Source organism: Mercenaria mercenaria, chromosome 3, assembly GCF_021730395.1.
Source record: "Mercenaria mercenaria strain notata chromosome 3, MADL_Memer_1, whole genome shotgun sequence".
NCBI lineage: Eukaryota > Metazoa > Mollusca > Bivalvia > Venerida > Veneridae > Mercenaria > Mercenaria mercenaria.
Genome location: NC_069363.1, coordinates 52,345,843 through 52,369,301, shown reverse-complemented (window position 1 = coordinate 52,369,301; position 23,459 = coordinate 52,345,843). Strand labels below are relative to the sequence as shown.

General features: G+C 30.9%; 1 protein-coding gene across 3 annotated transcripts in view; it reads left to right on the top strand.

Moving 5' to 3' along the window:
• Positions 1–23,459, top strand: part of LOC123524766 (uncharacterized) — a 108,820-nt gene that overhangs the window by 43,551 nt on the left and 41,810 nt on the right. For all 3 annotated transcript variants that reach the window (XR_008370221.1, XM_053538493.1, XM_053538494.1), the window contains exons 6-8: positions 967–1,148; positions 4,262–4,419; positions 19,209–19,368. Coding sequence is in view for 2 of the 3 variants with exons in the window: in XM_053538493.1 (XP_053394468.1) it covers positions 967–1,148; positions 4,262–4,419; positions 19,209–19,368 (500 nt within the window). In the remaining variant the exon portion in view is untranslated. The remainder of the gene's footprint in view (positions 1–966; positions 1,149–4,261; positions 4,420–19,208; positions 19,369–23,459) is intronic.

Below are 23,459 nucleotides of genomic sequence, written 5' to 3'. Positions count from 1 at the left end.
ATGCCCCCTTTTAGACTTAGAAAATTTTGGTTAAAGTTTTACATGCAAGTGACTATCTCCAAAACTAATGCAGATATTGATTTGAAACTTCACATGTGTCTTCGGGGTTATAAAACTAGTTGATAGCAGCAAGTCCCATAACTCTGACCTTCATTTTGGCCAAATTATGCCCCCTTTAAGACATAGAAAATTCTGGTTAAAGTTTTGCGTGCAAGTACATACAGCTATTTCTAAAAGGCATATAGATTTGAAACTTATTTTTTCTTTTTCTAGATCAATTACCAACCTCACTGGGTCAAGTCCCATAACTCTGACATGTTTTTCGAGCAAATTATGCCCCCTTTTAAACTTAGAATATTTTGGTTAAAGTTTTACATGCAAGTTATTATCTCCAAAACTAATGCAGATATTGATTTGAAACTTCACATGTGTCTTCCGGGTTATAAAACTAGTTGATAGCAGCAAGTCCCATAACTCTGACCTTCATTTTGGCCAAATTATGCCCCTTTGAACTTAGAAAATTCTGGTTAAAGTTTTGCGTGCAAGTACATACAGCTATTTCTAAAAGGCATATAGATTTGAAACTTACTTTTTCTTTTTCTAGATCAATTACTAACCTCACTGGATCAAGTCCCATAACTCTGGCATGTATTTTGGGCAAATTATGCCCCCTTTTGGACTTTGAAAATTCTGGTTAAAGTTTTACATGCAAGTTTCTATCTCCAAAACTATTGCAGATATTGAATTGAAACTTCACATGTGCCTTCGAGGTTATAAAACTAGTTAAGAGCAGCAAGTCCCATAACTGATATGCATTTTGGTCAAATTATTCCCCCTTTTGAACTTAAAACTCTTTTGATATTTAACCTTTTTGGGTAATATTTTCCTGCTTCTGGGACAATATTTCGAATAGTCGAGCTTGGCTGTCTTACGGACAGCTCTTGTTAACAAAATATTTATTTTCAGGGGTTGGGGTACCAGTGAAGTGAATTGTTTCAGTAATTCTGACTCGGTCATCATATGTGAACCTTGCCCAGAAGATATTTGGGCTTCTTACCACACATATACGATTTTTGTAGAAGGTGTAAATGAAACCTATGGTGTGCAAGTGAATAAAACCTTCACAGTTAAAACAAATGAGTCTATAGGTAAATGTTTGAAATGTTTTGGATTTTGTATACTAAACACATGTTGATGAGATTTGCATGCAAACTACTTTCAGGGAATATTTAATGTGTATACATGTTACGAAACTGCCACCAGGATCTCCATATTAGGTCATAACATTTAATCTGTAATAGATTGTCTGAATGGAATTGTCTCTGAATAGAATTTAAAATTTCTAAGTTATGTAATATGAAATTGAACTACTGTAAAATAATTTATATTCATGGTTCCTTAATTTCATGGATTTCTTGGTTGGGTCAACCCATGAAATTCCCACAAAGTAGCCGTTCAGCCCAAATCACGAAATTTCCTGCTCACAAAATTAACTGATTTCACAGTATATTCTTGTATTCAAGTAAAATGCATATTAAGAAATAACTAGAGAAATGAAGAACGGTGTTAGTAAAATATGCATGTAGAACATTGTTATGTAGCTCATATTAATTTCTGGCATCTTGGATCCTTCAGAATCTCTGATTTCGGAGATACTGCTAAACTTCAGGTATCAATACGTATTATGTCTTAACAGGCTTTGAAAGGATGGTAAAGATGTTTATTTAAATGGTAGATAAGGTTCCTCCTTCTTCCTCTGTTGGTCTGAGTCCTACCCTTCAGAATCCTACATTTGGTGTGCTGGTGATGGTCCAGAAGTATTTACTGGTTTACTCGTTTTACTGGTGTTGGTTTGTGATAAGCACTGCAACACAAATTGATTGTATATTTTGGACATTTCAGTGAGGATTTGACAAAGTTAGGAAGCAAAATATTTTTTTTAAAATGCTTGAAGTGACATTTAAAATTTGCCAAGATCACTTCTTTCCTTTTAAACATTGTCCACTAAGAGTAGGATCTATAACTTGCTGGTATCATCAAGTTGAGAAAATGTTAAGATAAAAGGCTCTGTTCCTGTTAATATGATTATATAGTTGTTGTGACATGTAGACAGATATATCTAAAAACAACATGGCGGTACGTACAATAGCGGTACAGAATGATGTGCAAGTAACGGTACCTTAGTTTGGTCTTTATTTAATAAAATATCTTTCCATTCGGTTTAGATGAAACTTTGTATAAATCGTTAAAGCATTTTCTCTTAAGTTATCTCCTGTTGTAGGAATTTATAAAACTACAACTACCCTAGAACAATTTGTACTCAACTCCACCTACAGTTCCCATCCAATTCAGATGCAACTTATTATATGTCATCAACATCAAGTGGATATATAAATGTTGTTGGGAATTTGCTGTCCAAATGTTAGCTCACTTAGAACTGAATGTTCAGGGTGAGCTTTTGATATCTATAGGTGGATGGTCTGGTTCATCATCTTTCAATTGCCATCTATTGTCCACAATTTACATATAAAATCTTCTCGAAAACTAAAGGTCAGAATTACACAAAACTTGGTTTGTAGCACCCTGGCAAGGTCTTCTCTCAAGTTTGTTCATATGCTTCCTCTTAGCGCCTTTTAGGGGCCAACAGAGCTAAAAATAGAAATATTTTTAAACTACTTAACTCTTCTCATGGACCACATGTCATTGATAGATCTTTACCTAAGTTGGTTTGTAGAATCCTTGTATGGTTTTCCAAAATTTCTTCAAATGGTTCAGGTGGGTTCTTTTAGGGACTGGCAGAGCTTGTTAATGTAGGAATACCTTTAGACAGCATCTTCTCATGAACCACTTGATATATCATCACCATACTAATGGTCCAGGGAATTAAAAATCTGCAGATGTAATGGTAGACAAGGCTTTTGAGTTTTAGGCTACTCGATGTAGAGTTTTAAGGTAGCCCGATGGGCACACTAGGAAAAAAAATTAGTAGCCCAACAGAATTTTCTCTGGGCTCCGGACATGGAATTTCTGTAACCCTGCTTGGTTTGTAGCATCCCTGTAAGGCTCTCTTAATTGTTCAGATGGTTTGCTGTGGCCTGTTTTACCAGAAAAAAGTATAAAGAAATCTATTAATTACTTCTTCTAATGAACAAGTTGATGGGTCTTTGCCAAACTTGTAGCATTTTTATATTGACCTTGTTCAAGTGGTTCAGCTTTGATTTTTATGGGCCCTCTGAGAGCTAAAAAAGAAAAACCTTAGAATTGATAAAGCACTTAATTGATCTTCACCAAACTCTTGTGAAGATCTCTATCAAGGTTATTTATAATTGGTTCAACATAGCCTGTTTTAGGGGCCTCCAGAACTAAATACATAATTTTTTAAAACATTCAGACAACTGCCGCTCCAGAATAACTTGATAGATCTTCACCACACTTGGTGTGTAGCAGCATTGTCAAGTCTAGTATTGCCTCTCTCTAAATTGATCAGATGGTTTTGCTTCCCATCATTTACTGGGCACCAGAGCTTAAAAAGGCAGTATTTTGACAACTTCTTCTTATGAACCACTTAATCTTTACTAAACTTTGTCTGAAGCTGCCTTGTAAGATCTTTGCTCAAGTTTAATCAAATGATTCAACTCTGTCACTTTTAAGGGCTGCAAAGGCTAAAATAGAAATACAGTTAAACAGCTTTACTCATAAACCACTTGATAAATCTACACCAAACTTGGTCTGTAGCATCCTTGAAAGATCCTTCTCAAGTTTGTTCAAATCTCTTTTAGGGCCCCCAGAGTCTGAAATAGAAAAATATCTAAAAGTCTCCTAATGAACCATTTGTTAAATCTTCACTCAGCTTGGCCTGTAGAATCCTTGTAAAGTCTTCTGTCACATTTATTGGAAGAGTTTCTCTTGACCCCTTTTTGAAGCCCTCAGAGCTTAAAATAAACAGCCTTGAAATAGCAGTGTCTTATGGATTGCTTGATGTTATCTTCCATAATGTAGTGGTTTTTGATATATGGTCTGTTTGGTCAAGATCAGGTGAGTGACTTTGTTTTCACCTTTTACTTTTACAATGATATATTTATATACATCTGAGCCTAGTATAAATATCCTTATTATGTGCATTTCTGATATAACATACCTTTATCCCCCTATTTATATTTCAGTATAAATATCCATGTATAAACTGTATGATACTAAGATTATTAATTTATTCATATTAATTAACAGTATTGTGAAAAATGCCACATACCTATTCTTGCAGTGAAACCCAACCCAGTGGCTAAGCTAGGATTTTACAATGAAAGCAGTAATGTTCAGTTGTATTGGGATGGTCCAAGGGGTCTTACCTACAAGTCAGAGGTGAATTTTGCTATGGACTATAAGGTTACAGTCACATCCAAGTGGGATAATAGAACTGAAGTGAGTATATTAGCAGATATTAGAAATGAATAGAGTACTTTATGGGATATGAGAACTGAATAAAGTATATTACAGGATATGAGAAATGAATAGTGTATATGGGTGGTTTTCAAAATAATGAAGCAAAAGTGTGACATAGGGGTTGAAAATTCAAACTTATTTGTTAGGGTGGTCACCTATTTTTTATGATAGCAAATACTTCAGATTTAAAGGAAATAACTCCCGGAAAGTGTTGAGAAATGCCAATAAGAAAATATTTCAGCCTTTAATTCGAAAGTTCAGTGAATTTCCCGTAAGATGGGTGATAAATGTTGCAGTGTTTTATGACAAGGAATTATGTATAACAGTAATTTTTTCAACATAAATGATAAGTAATGGGTGTATGTGTATGGTTTGAAACTTATTTACTCAAATGTTTGTGGACACTGGTTTTTAAAATCACAATTTCTGCACAAATCTGACATGAAAATAAAACTTTACCTAGAAAAATTGTTGCTAAATGCAAAATAACTAACATATAATTATTAAACCTATTTTTTTCTCTCACTTTGCATGTTTATAAACCACATGCCAAATTTCAAGAATGTCCAGTAATTCTAATTTCTAGAATTGTCAACTCAAAATTGAGTTATTGTACAGATGCACAGGGGACACATACTAAAAATCAGTGTAATATTTATCCATTATTAGTTTTCTATTCATAAAAAGACTAATGGTGATCAACTTTAGTCAAATCCTATTAAAAAATTGATTTATTCCACAAAATAACTACAAAATTGAAAATTTTCACTACAAAACATGAAAATTCAACTGAATGTAATGCTTTAAAAGAAAAAATAAGTGACTTTATACATAACTAATACACTGAAATCATTTAGTTTACATGCAATGCTTATTCATAGTAGACAAATGACGAAATGCCATGCATGATAAAATGGAATAGTAAAATTCATACATACTTTATAATGTTACTAAAAAGGGTGCACAGGGGACAAATTGTATCAAAATATTTATTCATAGAATATGTTCATGGTAAGTAAAATTCTTTTAACTACACAATATTTACTAGTGAACATTAGATATTTAGGTAAATTTAAAGAGCTTAAGAAGCAATAAAATTGATGTATCCACTTTTAAACTTGAAAATTGGCAACTTCAGAAATAAATGCAAACAATGAATTTTAAATTGTCCAGGGTTTCTTATATAATGCTAAATTATCAAGTAATGCCTAAATTTTGCTTTCACACTGTTAAGAATATAGAACTGCCACCACAAATTACAGTAATGCTATGAAAATTGATATATGTCAAAAAAGGGTGCACAGGGGACATCACTTTTGGCTCTGTGAATGTTTAACAGTCAGTAATATGTGAAGTTGAATGCTGCTTTTGTATCTGTTGTAACTCCCTTTCAAGGAAAATAAAGTAAAATCCCATTTTATTTAAAGAATATAAGAAATCTGACACTTAACAACTGAAAAGGTGCACAGGGGACATTTTTAGGTGTATAGACATCCAGCAAGTTTCTGAGAAAGTTGATTTATTAAAGAAAAAAATCATACTGTGTCTTCACAGCTGAAGGGATAAGGATCTTAGAAAAACATTAAGACTTTAGAAAAGTAATAGGGTTATGAAATTGTAGTGTTCAACATTTAAATTTAGTATTTTTTTCACTATTTTTTGTGAAGGGGGTACCATCACAAGATGTGAAATATTGGTAACAATAAGATGTAGGTAATGAAAAGAAGTATTTTATTTAAATGTGCAGAGTTTAAGTTACACGAAAAAGCCAAAGCTGTTACAATAAAGCATGGTTTTAAAAGTAAGCCACAGTTGAAAACTATACTTCATGTAAAATGTCACACTTTTTTGGGTGCACAGGGGACAAAATTAGCTATATAATTTAATATAACTTTAAAACTGTTTGATTCATTAAGCTGAAATTGCACACATTTATTGACTACATTGATTTGGATATAATTTGCCCCAAAATGCATTCTAAAGCTAAACTGAATTAAAGTAAGGTGAGAGAAAAGAAAAAGCTTCATTATTTTGAAAACCACCCATATTATGGGATATGACAAATGAATAGAGTATATTATTCTATATCTATTTTATCTATCCAATTGTGAACGTTCATTTGCCACACGTGAACGTACAATATATTACTGTATTTGGACGCACGTGCGTACAAAAAATCCTGTATTTTCTGTATTTGGACGCACGTGCATACAAGAAATCCTGTATTTTCTGTATTCGGACGGTTCAACAGTCACATGTTAAACATACGATAAAGCCCGAAATGCGTGAACAGTTTTGAAAATGTGTTGAATGTAAATCGGATAAGTAGGCGCTCTAGTAGTTTGATTATGCGTCTTGAAATCAGGATATTCCCAAATAGAAATTACATAGATCTAGATCTATACAGATATAATTGGAAGAAAATCTTATTGATTGGAAAAATCTATTATTTTGTCAAAGGTTGAGAAAATTTTGAATGGCAGGGGCTAGGGGTCTGATTAACAGACCTCTAGACAACCCTAGACAAATTTAGCCTTGTCTGCTCTCTAAATACAGGTTTTCATCCGATCTTCACCAAACTTGCTGGCAATGTTTGTGGGCATAATATCTCGGCGTATTATGTGAACACCCGTGGCAGCGGGCAGGCAGTCGGCATCCAAAGCATGCCCGCTGTCTAATTCAGTTTTCATCAGATCTTCACCAAACTTGCTGACACTGTTTGTGGGCATAATATCTCAGCCAAGTATTATAACCACCCAAATCGCCAAATGGCTGTTGTAGGGAGGTTGCACCATATAATTTATTTAATACTGATACGCAGAAATACAACATTAAATGAATTACGTATGAAGTGAAATAAATATAGAATAAAAAGGTTATTTAGGGCCTAACATTGTTCTGTATAATATATATTTGCACTCATACCAAGCTGGGAACAATATTCAGTGAAACATTTTTAATTTAAACTAAGATAAAATAGATATAGTATAAAAAGTTTATTTAGCATTGTACTGTACAATTCGAGATATATTTGGACTCATACCCAGCTGAGAAAACCATATTGGACTCGCCTAGCGGCTTGTCCAATATGATTTTCTCAGCTGGGTACTCGTCCAAATATATCTCCGTATTGTACAGAACAATGTTAAATAACATAATATTATGGGATATGAGAAATGAATAGAGTATATTACAGGATATGGAAAATGAATAAAGTATATTACAGGATATAAGAAATAGATAGAGTATATTATGGGATATGAGAAATGAATAGATATATTACAGGATATGAGAAATGAATAAAGTATATTACGGGATATGAGAAATGAATAGAGTATATTACAGGATATAAGAAATGAATAGAGTATATTATGGGATATGAGAAATGAATAGAGTATATTACAGGATATGAGAAATGAATAAAGTATATTACAGGATATGAGAAATGAATAAAGTATATTATGGGATATGAGAAATGAATAAAGCATTTTACAAGATATGAGAAATGAATAGAGTATATTACAGTATATGAGAAATGAATAAAGTATATTATGGGATATGAGAAATGAGTAAAGTATATTACGTGATATGAGAAATGAATAAAGTATATTATTGGATATGAGAAATGAATAGACTATATTACAGGATATGAGAATTGAATAAAGTATATTACAGGATATGAGAAATGAAATGAGTATATTACAGGATATGAGAAATGAAATTCAATAGAGTATATTACGGGATATGAGAAATGAATAGAGTATATTACAGGATATACCGTATTTTGGTGTGTATAGGTCGCGGTAATGTATAGTCCGCATCTAATTTTTGCTCTGGAAATGGTCGGAAAATTTAACTTCTAGCGTATTAGTCGCATTTAAATTTCGGATTTTTTCCCCAGCAATATTTAATATTTACCGGCAAAAAAGTTATGGCGGCGGCCATATTGATGCCGCGGACTGAATTATTATCAGAACCTGATTGGTGGAAATTGGACAGTGTTATTTTCATTCCCAACCGTTTCGTACCAACAGTTAAGTATCGGTAACAGACTACATCAAAGAAAAGCGGCTTTTTGACACTAATTGGCAGCAGACAGTTTGCGTTTACATTCCGTTATCATGCAAGTTTAAGTGTGAATTGTTTGCACAGCAATTATAACACCTTTCCGTGTCATGTAATTAACCGCGTTCTTTTGATTCTGAGTAAAAAGATAAACAAAATACAGTCTAACCTGTCTTTAGCAGTCAGCCAAGGGAAGCAGACAATTTGGCCGCTAAAGCCAGGTGACCGCTGATCGGAGGTGCAGCCAATATATGTATTTTCAGACTTCTGGCCAGTATAGCCTTTAGGCCCATTTTTGGGGGGTTTCCCATTATTATTTTACCAGGATACAATGACGTGCATTTGCCTTCGCAATACGAATGGTCTTCTTAGCAATCTAAAATTCCGGCGTGATTTTTTTACTACAAAAATTGTTACAGAAAATTTTCCAACTTCAAAAACAAGTTTGTTTACAATTTTCGCCATTTTGGTAAGGGAAGCTACTCTCTGCGCTTATTGTCTACGCTAAAATCTATGATTGCCGTTACGTTCGGTAAAAGATGGAGTGGTTTATATTTTTTCAAACACAATTAATTTCGTATAAATTTAATAGTATTTTGATGACAGAAGTATAAAAAATCACAAATATTATGCTACTAGTTAGTTATCGAGTATTATCTTTAACCGAGGTCAAACTGTGAACAACAAAATTGACACGAGGTGACACGCTAATTGTCGATAATTACTGGCCATTTGATCATAACAAAAAGGTTACCAGTTTTAATTGAGAAACTCATGTCATTTTGTCGTTCTTGTGGTGAAGTCAAGCGAAACTTAGCAATCACGTGCTTCTCAAAAATCGTGTATCTTCGGCGATTATTGCCTAAAAATAATTGATTTTGGAAGAAAAATGGCCGCTGAAAGGGGTCAAATACGGCGGTCGGGTGGCAGTTTCGGTGGCCGCTGGCCGCGGACGGCAGGTGACTGCTGAATAAAGTGATAAAATAGAGGAAAATCCGTCGGGGGCGTCATAAAATGGCTGCTGAACGGAGGTGACCGCTGATCGGAGGTGACCGTTAGTACAGGTTAGACTGTATCTCATTTTGGATTTTTTTCTTTTATTTAAAAATCAAAAGTTAAAAATTATCTTTAAAGTTTTTTAATACGCTAAGAATTAGTAAAAACAATGTTTGGAATGGAGGACGGATCTGTCCGGATTTTATCCAACCCGGAGTACATGTCAGTGGCGTCCAGTAAAACGAAAGTAGAAACAAACGTAATTCAGACTGCAAAAACATCTTTGAATTAAAGTCATTCGTAATTTTAATAGTCTGTATGGGTTATTTACGATATATTTTATTGAAAGTAACCACTATTGGTTGAAAAGCCGCCGATATTGATATTTTTTATCCATTTTGTTCGTTCGTAACAGATGCACGTAATTTTGCGAGAGCTACGGTCAGAAAATTGGCCCGAAAAAAAAACTGCTGGCAATGTTCTGTCGTATAGGTCGCAGGAACTTTTTCAGGCAGCAAAATGGATAGAAAAAGTGCGACCTATACGCACCAAAATACGGTAAGAAATGAATAGAGTATATTATGGGATATGAGAAATGAATAGAGTATATTACAGGATATGAGAAATGAATAAAGTATAGTACAGGATATGAGAAATGAATAAAGTATATTATGGGATATGAGAAATGAATAAAGTATATTACAAGATATGAGAAATGAATAAGAGTATATTACAGGATATGAGAAATGAATAAAATATATTGTGGGATATGAGAAATGAATAAAGTATATTACGTGATATGAGAAATGAATAAAGTATATTATGGGATATGAGAAATGAATAGAGTATATTACAGGATATGAGAAATGAATAGAGTATATTACAGGATATGAGAAATGAATAGAGTTTATTACAGGATATGAATGAATAGAGTATATAATGGGATATGAGAAATGAATAGCGTATATTACAGGATGTGAGAAATTAATAAAGTATATTATGGGATATGAGAAATGAATAAAGTATGTTACAGGATATGATAAATGAATAGAGTATATTATAAGATATGACAAATGAATAAAGTATATTATGGGATATGAGAAATGAACAATAAGATATGACAAATGAATAGAGTATATTATGGGATATGAGAAATGAATAGAGTATATTACAGGATATGAGAAATGAATAGAGTATATTACAGGATATGAGAAATGAATAAAGTATATTACAGGATATGAGAAATGAATAAAGTATATTACAGGATATAAGAAATGAATAGAGTATATTATGGGATATGAGAAATGAATAGAGTATATTACGGGATATGAGAAATGAATAGAGTATATTATGGGATATGAGAAATGAATAAAGTATATTACAGGATATGAGAAATGAATAAAGTATATTACAGGATATGAGAAATGAATAGAGTATATTATGGGATATGAGAAATGAATAAAGTATATTACAGGATATAAGAAATGAATAGAGTATATTATGGGATATGAGAAATGAATAAAGTATATTACAGGATATGAGAAATGAATAAAGTATATTAAAGGATATAAGAAATGAATAGAGTATATTATGGGATATGAGAAATGAATAAAGTATATTACGGGATATGAGAAATGAATAGAGTATATTATGGGATATGAGAAATGAATAAAGTATGTTACAGGATATGATAAATGAATAGAGTATATTATAAGATATGACAAATGAATAAAGTATATTATGGGATATGAGAAATGAACAATAAGATATGACAAATGAATAGAGTATATTATGGGATATGAGAAATGAATAAAGTATATTACAGGATATGAGAAATGAATAGAGTATATTATGGGATATGAGAAATGAATAAAGTATATTACAGGATATGAGAAATGAATAAAGTATATTACAGGATATAAGAAATGAATAGAGTATATTATGGGATATGAGAAACGAATAAAGTATATTACGGGATATGAGAAGTGAATAAAGTATATTATGGGATATGAGAAATGAATAAAGTATGTTACAGGATATGATAAATGAATAGAGTATATTATAAGATATGACAAATGAATAAAGTATATTATGGGATATGAGAAATGAACAATAAGATATGACAAATGAATAGAGTATATTATGGGATATGAGAAATGAATAAAGTATATTACAGGATATGAGAAATGAATAGAGTATATTATGGGATATGAGAAATGAATAAAGTATATTACAGGATATGAGAAATGAATAGAGTATATTACAGGATATGAGAAATGAATAAAGTATATTACGGGATATGAGAAATGAATAAAGTATATTACGGGATATAAGAAATGAATAGAGTATATTACGGGATATGAGAAATGAATAAAGTATATTACGGGATATGAGAAATGAATAGAGTATATTGTGGGATATGAGAAATGAATAAAGTATATTACAGGATATAAGAAATGAATAGAGTATATTATGGGATATGAGAAATGAATAAAGTATATTACAGGATATGAGAAATGAATAAAGTATATTACAGGATATAAGAAATGAATAGAGTATATTACAGGATATAAGAAATGAATAGAGTATATTACGGGATATGAGAAATGAATAAAGTATATTACGGGATATGAGAAATGAATAGAGTATATTATGGGATATGAGAAATGAATAAAGTATATTACAGGATATGAGAAATGAATAAAGTATATTACAGGATATGAGAAATGAATAGAGTATATTATGGGATATGAGAAATGAATAAAGTATATTACAGGATATAAGAAATGAATAGAGTATATTATGGGATATGAGAAATGAATAAAGTATATTACAGGATATGAGAAATGAATAAAGTATATTAAAGGATATAAGAAATGAATAGAGTATATTATGGGATATGAGAAATGAATAAAGTATATTACGGGATATGAGAAATGAATAGAGTATATTATGGGATATGAGAAATGAATAAAGTATGTTACAGGATATGATAAATGAATAGAGTATATTATAAGATATGACAAATGAATAAAGTATATTATGGGATATGAGAAATGAACAATAAGATATGACAAATGAATAGAGTATATTATGGGATATGAGAAATGAATAAAGTATATTACGGGATATGAGAAATGAATAGAGTATATTATGGGATATGAGAAATGAATAAAGTATATTACAGGATATGAGAAATGAATAGAGTATATTACAGGATATGAGAAATGAATAAAGTATATTACGGGATATGAGAAATGAATAAAGTATATTACGGGATATAAGAAATGAATAGAGTATATTACGGGATATGAGAAATGAATAAAGTATATTACGGGATATGAGAAATGAATAGAGTATATTGTGGGATATGAGAAATGAATAAAGTATATTACAGGATATAAGAAATGAATAGAGTATATTATGGGATATGAGAAATGAATAAAGTATATTACAGGATATGAGAAATGAATAAAGTATATTACAGGATATAAGAAATGAATAGAGTATAATTACAGGTATAAGAAATATGAATAGAGTATATTACGGGATATGAGAAATGAATAAGTATATTACGGGATATGAGAAATGAATAGAGTATATTATGGGATATGAGAAATGAATAAAGTATATTACAGGATATGAGAAATGAATAAAGTATATTACAGGATATGAGAAATGAATAGAGTATATTATGGGATATGAGAAATGAATAAAGTATATTACAGGATATAGAAATGAATAGAGTATATTATGGGATATGAGAAATGAATAAATGTATATTACATGGATTATGAGAAATGAATAAAGTATATTTAAAGGAAATAAGAAAATGAATAGAGTATATTATGGGATATGAGAAATGAATAAAGTATATTACGGATATGAGAAATGAATAGAGTATATTATGGATATGAGAAATGAATAAAGTATGTTACAGGATATGATAAATGAATAGAGTATATTATAAGATATGACAAATGAATAAAGTATATTATGGGATATGAGAAATGAACAATAAGATATGACAAATGAATAGAGTATATTATGGGATATGAGAAATGAATAAAGTATATTACAGGATATGAGAAATGAATAGAGTATATTATGGGATATGAGAAATGAATAAAGTATATTACAGGATATGAGAAATGAATAAAGTATATTACAGGATATAAGAAATGAATAGAGTATATTATGGGATATGAGAAACGAATAAAGTATATTACGGGATATGAGAAGTGAATAAAGTATATTATGGGATATGAGAAATGAATAAAGTATGTTACAGGATATGATAAATGAATAGAGTATATTATAAGATATGACAAATGAATAAAGTATATTATGGGATATGAGAAATGAACAATAAGATATGACAAATGAATAGAGTATATTATGGGATATGAGAAATGAATAAAGTATATTACAGGATATGAGAAATGAATAGAGTATATTATGGGATATGAGAAATGAATAAAGTATATTACAGGATATGAGAAATGAATAGAGTATATTACAGGATATGAGAAATGAATAAAGTATATTAGGGATATGAGAAATGAATAAAGTATATTACGGGATATAAGAAAATGAATAGAGTATATTACGGGATATGAGAAATGAATAAAGTATTTACGGGATATGAGAAATGAATAGAGTATATTGGGGGATATGAGAAATGAATAAAGTATATTACAGGATATAAGAAATGAATAGAGTATATTATGGGATATGAGAAATGAATAAAGTATATTACAGGATATGAGAAATGAATAAAGTATATTACAGGATATAAGAAATGAATAGAGTATATTACGGGATATGAGAAATGAATAAAGTATATTACAGGATATGAGAAATGAATAAAGTATATTACAGGATATAAGAAATGAATAAAGTATGTTACGGGATATGAGAAATGAATAAAGTATATTACAGGATATGAGAAATGAATAAAGTATATTATGGGATATGAGAAATGAATAAAGTATGTTACAGGATATGATAAATGAATAGAGTATATTATAAGATATGACAAATGAATAAAGTATATTATGGGATATGAGAAATGAACAATAAGATATGACAAATGAATAGAGTATATTATGGGATATGAGAAATGAATAAAGTATATTACAGGATATGAGAAATGAATAGAGTTTATTACAGGATATGGATGAATAGAGTATATAATGGGATATGAGAAATGAATAGCGTATATTACAGGATGTGAGAAATTAAGAAAGTATATTACAGGATATGAGAAATGAATAAAGTATATTACAGGATATAAGAAATGAATAGAGTATATTATGGGATATGAGAAATGAATAAAGTATATTACGGGATATGAGAAATGAATAGAGTATATTATGGGATATGAGAAATGAATAGAGTATATTACAGGATATGAGAAATGAATAAAGTATATTACGGGATATAAGAAATGAATAGAGTATATTACGGGATATGAGAAATGAATAAAGTATATTACAGGATATGAGAAATGAATAAAGTATATTATGGGATATGAGAAATGAATAGAGTATATTATGGGATATGAGAAATGAATAAAGTATATTACGGGATATAAGAAATGAATAGAGTATATTATGGGATATGAGAAATGAATAAAGTATATTACGGGATATGAGAAATGAATAAAGTATATTAAAGGATATAAGAAATGAATAGAGTATATTACGGGATATGAGAAATGAATAAAGTATATTACGGGATATGAGAAATGAATAGAGTATATTATGGGATATGAGAAATGAATAAAGTATGTTACAGGATATGATAAATGAATTAGAGTATATTATAATGATATGCAAATGAATAAAGTATATTATGGGATATGAGAATGAACAATAAGATATTACAAATGAATAGAGTATATTATGGGATATGAGAAATGAATAAAGTATATTACAGGATATGAGAAATGAATAGAGTATATTATGGGATATGAGAAATGAATAAAGTATATTACAGGATATGAGAAATGAATAAAGTATATTACAGGATATAAGAAATGAATAGAGTATATTATGGGATATGAGTAAATGAATAAGATATATTACGGATATGAGAAATGAATAAAGTTATTATGGGATATGAGAAATGAATAAAGTATGTTACAGGATATGATAAATGAATAGAGTATATTATAAGATATGACAATGAATAAAGTATATTTGGGATATGAAAATGAACAATAAGATTATGACAAATGATAGAGTATATTATGGGATATGAGAAATGAATAAAGTTATACAGGATATGAGAAATGAATAGAAGTATATTACAGGATAAATGGAAATGAATAAAGTATATTACAGGTAGTGAAAATGATAAAGTATATTACAGGATATAAGAAATGAATAGAGTATATTACGGGATTGGAAAGAATAAAGTTATTTACGGGTATGAGAAATTGAAAAGAGTATATTACGTGATATGAGAAATGAATAAAGTATATTACAGGATATGAGAAATGAATAGAGTATATTACAGGATATAAGAAATGAATAGGTATATTACGGAATATGAGAATGAATAAAGTATATTACAGGATTTGAGAAATGAATAAAGTATATTACGGGATATAAGAAATGAATAGAGTATATTAGGGATATGAGAAATGAATAAAGTATATTACGGATATGAGAATTGAATAGAGTATATTATGGGATATGAGAAATGAATAGAGTATATTACGGGATATAAGAAATGATTAGAGTATATTATGGGATATGAGAAATGAATAAAGTATATTACGGGATATGAGAATGAATAAAGTATATTGGATATAAGAAATGAATAGAGTATATTACGGGTTATGAGAAATGAATAAAGTATATTAAAGGATATGAGAAATGAATAGAGTATATTACGGGATATGAGAAATTTAATAAAGTATATTACGGGATATGAGAAATGAATAGAGTATTATTATGGGATATGAGAAATGAATAAAAGTATGTTACAGGATATGATAAATGAATAGAGTATATTATAAGATATGACAAATGAATAAGTTATTATGGGGTATGAGAAATGAACAATAAGATATGACAAATGAATAGAGTATATTATGGGATATGAGAAATGAATAAAGTATATTACATCGATATGAGAAATGAATGAGTATATTATGGGATATGAGAAATGAATAAAGTATATTACAGGATATGAGAAATGAATAAAGTATATTACAGGATATAAGAAATGAATAGAGTATATTATGGGATATGAGAAATGAATAAAGTATATTACGGGATATGAGAAATGAATAAAGTATATTATGGGATATGAGAAATGAATAAAGTATGTTACAGGATATGATAAATGAATAGAGTATATTATAAGATATGACAAATGAATAAAGTATATTATGGGATATGAGAAATGAACAATAAGATATGACAAATGAATAGAGTATATTATGGGATATGAGAAATGAATAAAGTATATTACAGGATATGAGAAATGAATAGAGTATATTACAGGATATAAGAAATGAATAGAGTATATTACGGGATATGAGAAATGAATAAAGTATATTACGGGATATGAGAAATGAATAGAGTATATTACGTGATATGAGAAATGAATAAAGTATATTACAGGATATGAGAAATGAATAGAGTATATTACAGGATATAAGAAATGAATAGAGTATATTATGGGATATGAGAAATGAATAAAGTATATTACAGGATATGAGAAATGAATAAAGTATATTACAGGATATAAGAAATGAATAGAGTATATTATGGGATATGAGAAATGAATAAAGTATATTACGGGATATGAGAAATGAATAGAGTATATTATGGGATATGAGAAATGAATAAAGTATGTTACAAGATATGACAAATGAATAAAGTATATTATGGGATATGAGAAATGAACAATAAGATATGACAAATGAATAGAGTATATTATGGGATATGAGAAATGAATAAAGTATATTACAGGATATGAGAAATGAATAGAGTTTATTACAGGATATGAATGAATAGAGTATATAATGGGATATGAGAAATGAATAGCGTATATTACAGGATGTGAGAAATTAATGAAGTATATTATGGGATATGAGAAATGAATAAAGTATGTTACAGGATATGATAAATGAATAGAGTATATTATAAGATATGACAAATGAATAAAGTATGTTACGGGATATGAGAAATGAATAAAGTATATTACGGGATATGAGAAATGAATAGAGTATATTACGGGATATGAGAAATGAATAGAGTATATTACGGGATATGAGAAATGAATAGAGTATATTACGGGATATGAGAAATGAATAAAGTATATTACAGGATATGAGAAATGAATAAAGTATATTACAGGATATAAGAAATGAATAGAGTATATTATGGGATATGAGAAATGAATAAAGTATATTACAGGATATAAGAAATGAATAGAGTATATTATGGGATATGAGAAATGAATAGAGTATATTACGGGATATGAGAAATGAATAGAGTATATTATGGGATATGAGAAATGAATAAAGTATGTTACAGGATATGATAAATGAATAGAGTATATTATAAGATATGACAAATGAATAAAGTATATTATGGGATATGAGAAATGAACAATAAGATATGACAAATGAATAGAGTATATTATGGGATATGAGAAATGAATAAAGTATATTACAGGATATGAGAAATGAATAGAGTTTATTACAGGATATGAATGAATAGAGTATATAATGGGATATGAGAAATGAATAGCGTATATTACAGGATGTGAGAAATTAATAAAGTATATTATGGGATATGAGAAATGAATAAAGTATGTTACAGGATATGATAAATGAATAGAGTATATTATAAGATATGACAAATGAATAAAGTATATTATGGGATATGAGAAATGAACAATAAGATATGACAAATGAATAGAGTATATTATGGGATATGAGAAATGAATAAAGTATATTACAGGATATGAGAAATGAATAAAGTATATTACAGGATATGAGAAATGAATAAAGTATATTACGGGATATAAGAAATGAATAGAGTATATTACGAGAAATGAATAGAGTATATTACGGGATATGAGAAATGAATAGAGTATATTACGGGATATGAGAAATGAATAGAGTATATTACGGGATATGAGAAATGAATAGAGTATATTACGGGATATGAGAAATGAATAGAGTATATTACAGGATATAAGAAATGAATAGAGTATATTACGGGATATGAGAAATGAATGAGGTATATTAGGGATATGAGAAATGAATAAAGTATATTACAGGATATAAGAAATGAATAGAGTATATTACAGGATATAAGAAATGAATAGAGTATATTACGGGATATGAGAAATGAATAGAGTATATTATGGGATATGAGAAATGAATAAAGTATATTACAGGATATAAGAAATGAATAGAGTATATTATGGGATATGAGAAATGAATAAAGTATATTACAGGATATGAGAAATGAATAGAATATATAATGGGATATTAGAAATGAATAGAGTATATAATGGGATATTAGAAATAAGTAGAATACATCATGGATTATTTATAGTAATGCTTAATACAGATGACCACTTAGGCAGGTTCATGTGTACTGACAAAAGAAGAAACTCTTAAAAATGAAATAAATCTATAGGCATGCCACTTTAACTCTAATTTCAATATATTTCAGATGATAAGAAATGCATTAGAATCACATAAAGTGTTCAATCTGACAGACTTCATACCATTTGCCAACTACTCTGTCATGGTCCAGGCAAAACCGACAGCTGCTCGTAGAGATATATACTGGAGTAGTGGAAGCACTGTAAATTTTGAAACACCAAACACAGGTATTGATTGAAGGTTCTAAAGGTATTACTCTCCTTGAGTAACAAAAAATATTAAATGGATTACGCCTTCAATGTGTAGTGATGAAGCAAGTTGTATGTACTTGGCAGACTTCGGTAAAATCTCAGTTTTTCTTGAACTGGGTCATCTAAATTATTTCAAAGCACCTGCAATTTAGTGCAGTTAAAACAAGATTTTTTAATAAAATTATAAGCCTTAAGTGCAAATTACTATGTGTTCAAGTTTTCAGTCAGTAGCTCTGCATAATTAAAAATAGAGAAGTTACAGAGGGGTTACTGTAAAACTTTTGAAACCTAATTTAACAGTATGAAACCATTTAATGTCAGAATTGATTTACCTCTATGAAACTATGTACGGTTGTTGATGCCACTTGCCTTGAAATCTATTGACTCCCTGAGAGGGAACAGTATGGAATTCAGAATGCTTGATTGGCTATGATTGATTATTTATGTCACATTCCCCTTTGAGATATATGAGCTGCACCATGGGAAAACCAACATAGTGCATCTGCGACCAGCATGGATCCAGACCAGCCTGCGCATGCGTGCAGTCTGGTCAGGATCCATGCTGTTTGCTAATGGTTTCTCTAATTGCAATAGGCTTTGAAAGTGAACAGCATGGATCCTGACCAGACTGCGCGGATGCACAGGCTGGTCTAGATCCATGCTGGTCACAAATGCACTATGTTGGTTTTCTCATGGTGTGGCTCATATGTATTTTACCAGATGATGCCCATGGAACGAGTGGGTTGTGATGCAATCCTAGAACTTCGCTGTTCCAAAAGGTGCTGATAGTTGACAATATTGCCACTTCAGAGATCTTTAATAATAAATGTATAGAGCAATTGATCAGTCTAAAACAAAATGAAAGAAAATAAAAGCAAAACTGGAAACATAAGAAGTTGCAGTTTAGTTTAATATCACTAAACCAGTTTTAATTAACTGACATGAACATTGTTCAGGGTGAGATATTAGTGTACTAGTAGATGTATGTGTGTCAACATTTTTACTAAATCATTTTTATCTCTGAAAAGACTGGTCAGAAATGCACCAAACTTGGTCTGCAGCATCCTTGCATGGACCTGTGTCAGACTTGCATGGCCAACTCAGTTTTGTTCAGGTGATCCTGATTGGCTTTATATAGGGGCTGCCAGAGGTAAGAACAGAAAAATTCTTTAAAAGACTTCTTATATCTTCAAAATAGATCTGTAGCATCCGAAGATAGACTTGTCTCAACTTTATACAAATGGGTCCACTTGTGGTGCTGTATGAACTAAACTGTTAAGTATTTTTTCCTCGTGAACCAGTTGATGGGACATTACCAATCTTGAATCTGTTGCATCCTCATGTTGATTTCTCTCATTTTGCTCAAATTGTTCCAACAATAGCACCAGTTCGGGGCTACCAAAGCTAAAAATAAAAGGAAAAAAAAACTTTTAAAGACTCCTTCTCAAGATAGGTCTTCAACAAACTCAGTCAGGAGCAGCTAGAGATCAAGAAATAAAAAGCTTTGAACAACATTGTTGTATGAACCAGAACTTTGGATGTAGCATGCTTGTATGGGCCTGTCTCAGTGTTGCTCAAATAGGTCTAGATCCATGCTGGTCACAAATGCACTATGTTGGTTTTCTCATGGTGTGGCTCATATGTATTTTACCGGATGATGCCCATGGAACGAGTGGGTTGTGATGCAATCCTAGAACTTCGCTGTTCCAAAAGGTGCTGATAGTTGACAATATTGCCACTTCAGAGATCTTTAATAATAAATGTATGGAGCAATTGATCAGTCTAAAACAAAATGAAAGAAAATAAAAGCAAAACTGGAAACATAAGAAGTTGCAGTTTAGTTTAATAAATAAATCATTTTTATCTCTGAAAAGACTGGTCAGAAATGCACCAAACTTGGTCTGCAGCATCCTTGCATGGACCTGTGTCAGACTTGCATGGCCAACTCAGTTTTGTTCAGGTGATCCTGATTGGCTTTATATAGGGGCTGCCAGAGGTAAGAACAGAAAAATTCTTTAAAAGACTTCTTATATCTTCAAAATAGATCTGTAGCATCCGAAGATAGACTTGTCTCAACTTTATACAAATGGGTCCACTTGTGGTGCTGTATGAACTAAACTGTTAAGTATTTTTTCCTCGTGAACCAGTTGATGGGACATTACCAATCTTGATCTGTTGCATCCTCATGTTGATTTCTCTCATTTTGCTCAAATTGTTCCAACAATAGCACCAGTTCGGGGCTACCAAAGCTAAAAATAAAAGGAAAAAAAAACTTTTAAAGACTCCTTCTCAAGATAGGTCTTCAACAAACTCAGTCAGGAGCAGCTAGAGATCAAGAAATAAAAAGCTTTGAACAACATTGTTGTATGAACCAGAACTTTGGATGTAGCATGCTTGTATGGGCCTGTCTCAGTGTTGCTCAAATAGTTTATATTGATCTTGGAACAGAGAAACAAAAGTTAAATGATTTCTTACTATAAACCAAATTCTGGATTGGTTTGTAGCATCCTTACATGGATTTCCCTTGTGTTTTTAGCTCACATGTCACAAAGTGACAAGGTGAGCTTTTGTGATCACGCAGCGTCCGTCCGTGCGTCCGTCCATCAGTGCGTCCGTCCGTAAACTTTTGCTTGTGACCACTCTAAAGGTCACATTTTTCATGGGACCTTTATGAAAGTTGGTCAGAATGTTCATTTTGATGATATCTAAGTCAAGTTTGAAACTGGGTCAACTGCGGTTCAAAACTAGGTCAGTAGGTCTAAAAATAGAAAAACCTTGTGACCTCTCTAGAGGCCATACTTTTGAATGGATCTTCATGAAAATTGGTCAGAATGTTCACCTTTATAATATCTAGGTCAGGTTTAAACTGGGTTACGTGCCATCAATAACTAGGTCAGTAGGTTAAATAATTGAAAAACCTTGTGACCTCTCTAGAGGCCATATTTTTGATTGGATCTGTATGAAGGTTGGTCTGATTATTCATCTTGATGATATCTAGGTCAAGTTCGAAACTGGGTCAACTGCAATCAAAAACTAGGTCAGTAGGTCTAAAAATAGAAAAACCTTGTGACCTCTCTTGAGGTCATACTTATGAATGAATCTTCTTGAAAATTGGTCAGAATGTTTATCTTGATGATATCTAGGTCAAGTTCGAAACTGGGTTACGTGCCTTTAATAACTAGGTCAGTAGTTCAAATAATTAAAAAACATTTTGACCTCTCTAGAGGCCATATTTTTCATGCGATCTGTATGAAAGTTGGTCTGAATGTTTATCTTGATGATATCCAGATCAGATTCGAAACTGGGTCAACTGCGGTCAAAAACTAGGTCAGTAGGTCTAAAAATAGAAAAACCTTGTGACCTGTCTAGAGGCCATACTTTTGAATGGATCTTCATGAAAATTGGTCAGAGTGTTCATCTTAATGATACCTAGGTCAAGTTTGAAACTGAGTCACGTGCCTTCAATAACTAGGTCATTAGGTGAAATAATAGAAAAACCTTGTGACCTGTCTAGAGGCCATATTTTTCATAGGATCTGTATGAAAGTTGGTCTGAATGTTCATCTTGATGATATCTAGGTCAAGTTTGAAACTGAGTCAAATGCGGTCAAAAACTAGGTCAGTAGTAGTAGGTCTAAAAAAAGGAAAACCTTTTGACCTCTCTAGAGGTCATATTTTTCAATTGATCTTCATGAAAATTGATCTGAATGTTCACCTTGATGATATCAAAGGGAAGTTCGAAACTGGGTCACGTGCGGTCAAAAACTAGGTCAGTAGATATAAAAATAGAAAAACCTTGTGACCTCTCTAGTGGCCATATTTTTCATGAGATCTTCATGAAAAGTTTTGAGAATGTTCACCTTGATGATATCTAGGACAGGTCAAAACTGGGTCACGTGCCTTCAAAAACTAGGTCATTAGGTCAAATAATAGAAAAATCTTGTGACCTCTCTAGAGGCCATATTTTTCAATAGATCTTCATGAAAATTGGTCAGAATTTTTATCTTGTTGATATCTAGGTCAGATTCAAAACTGGGTCACATGAGCTCAAAAACTAGGTCACTATGC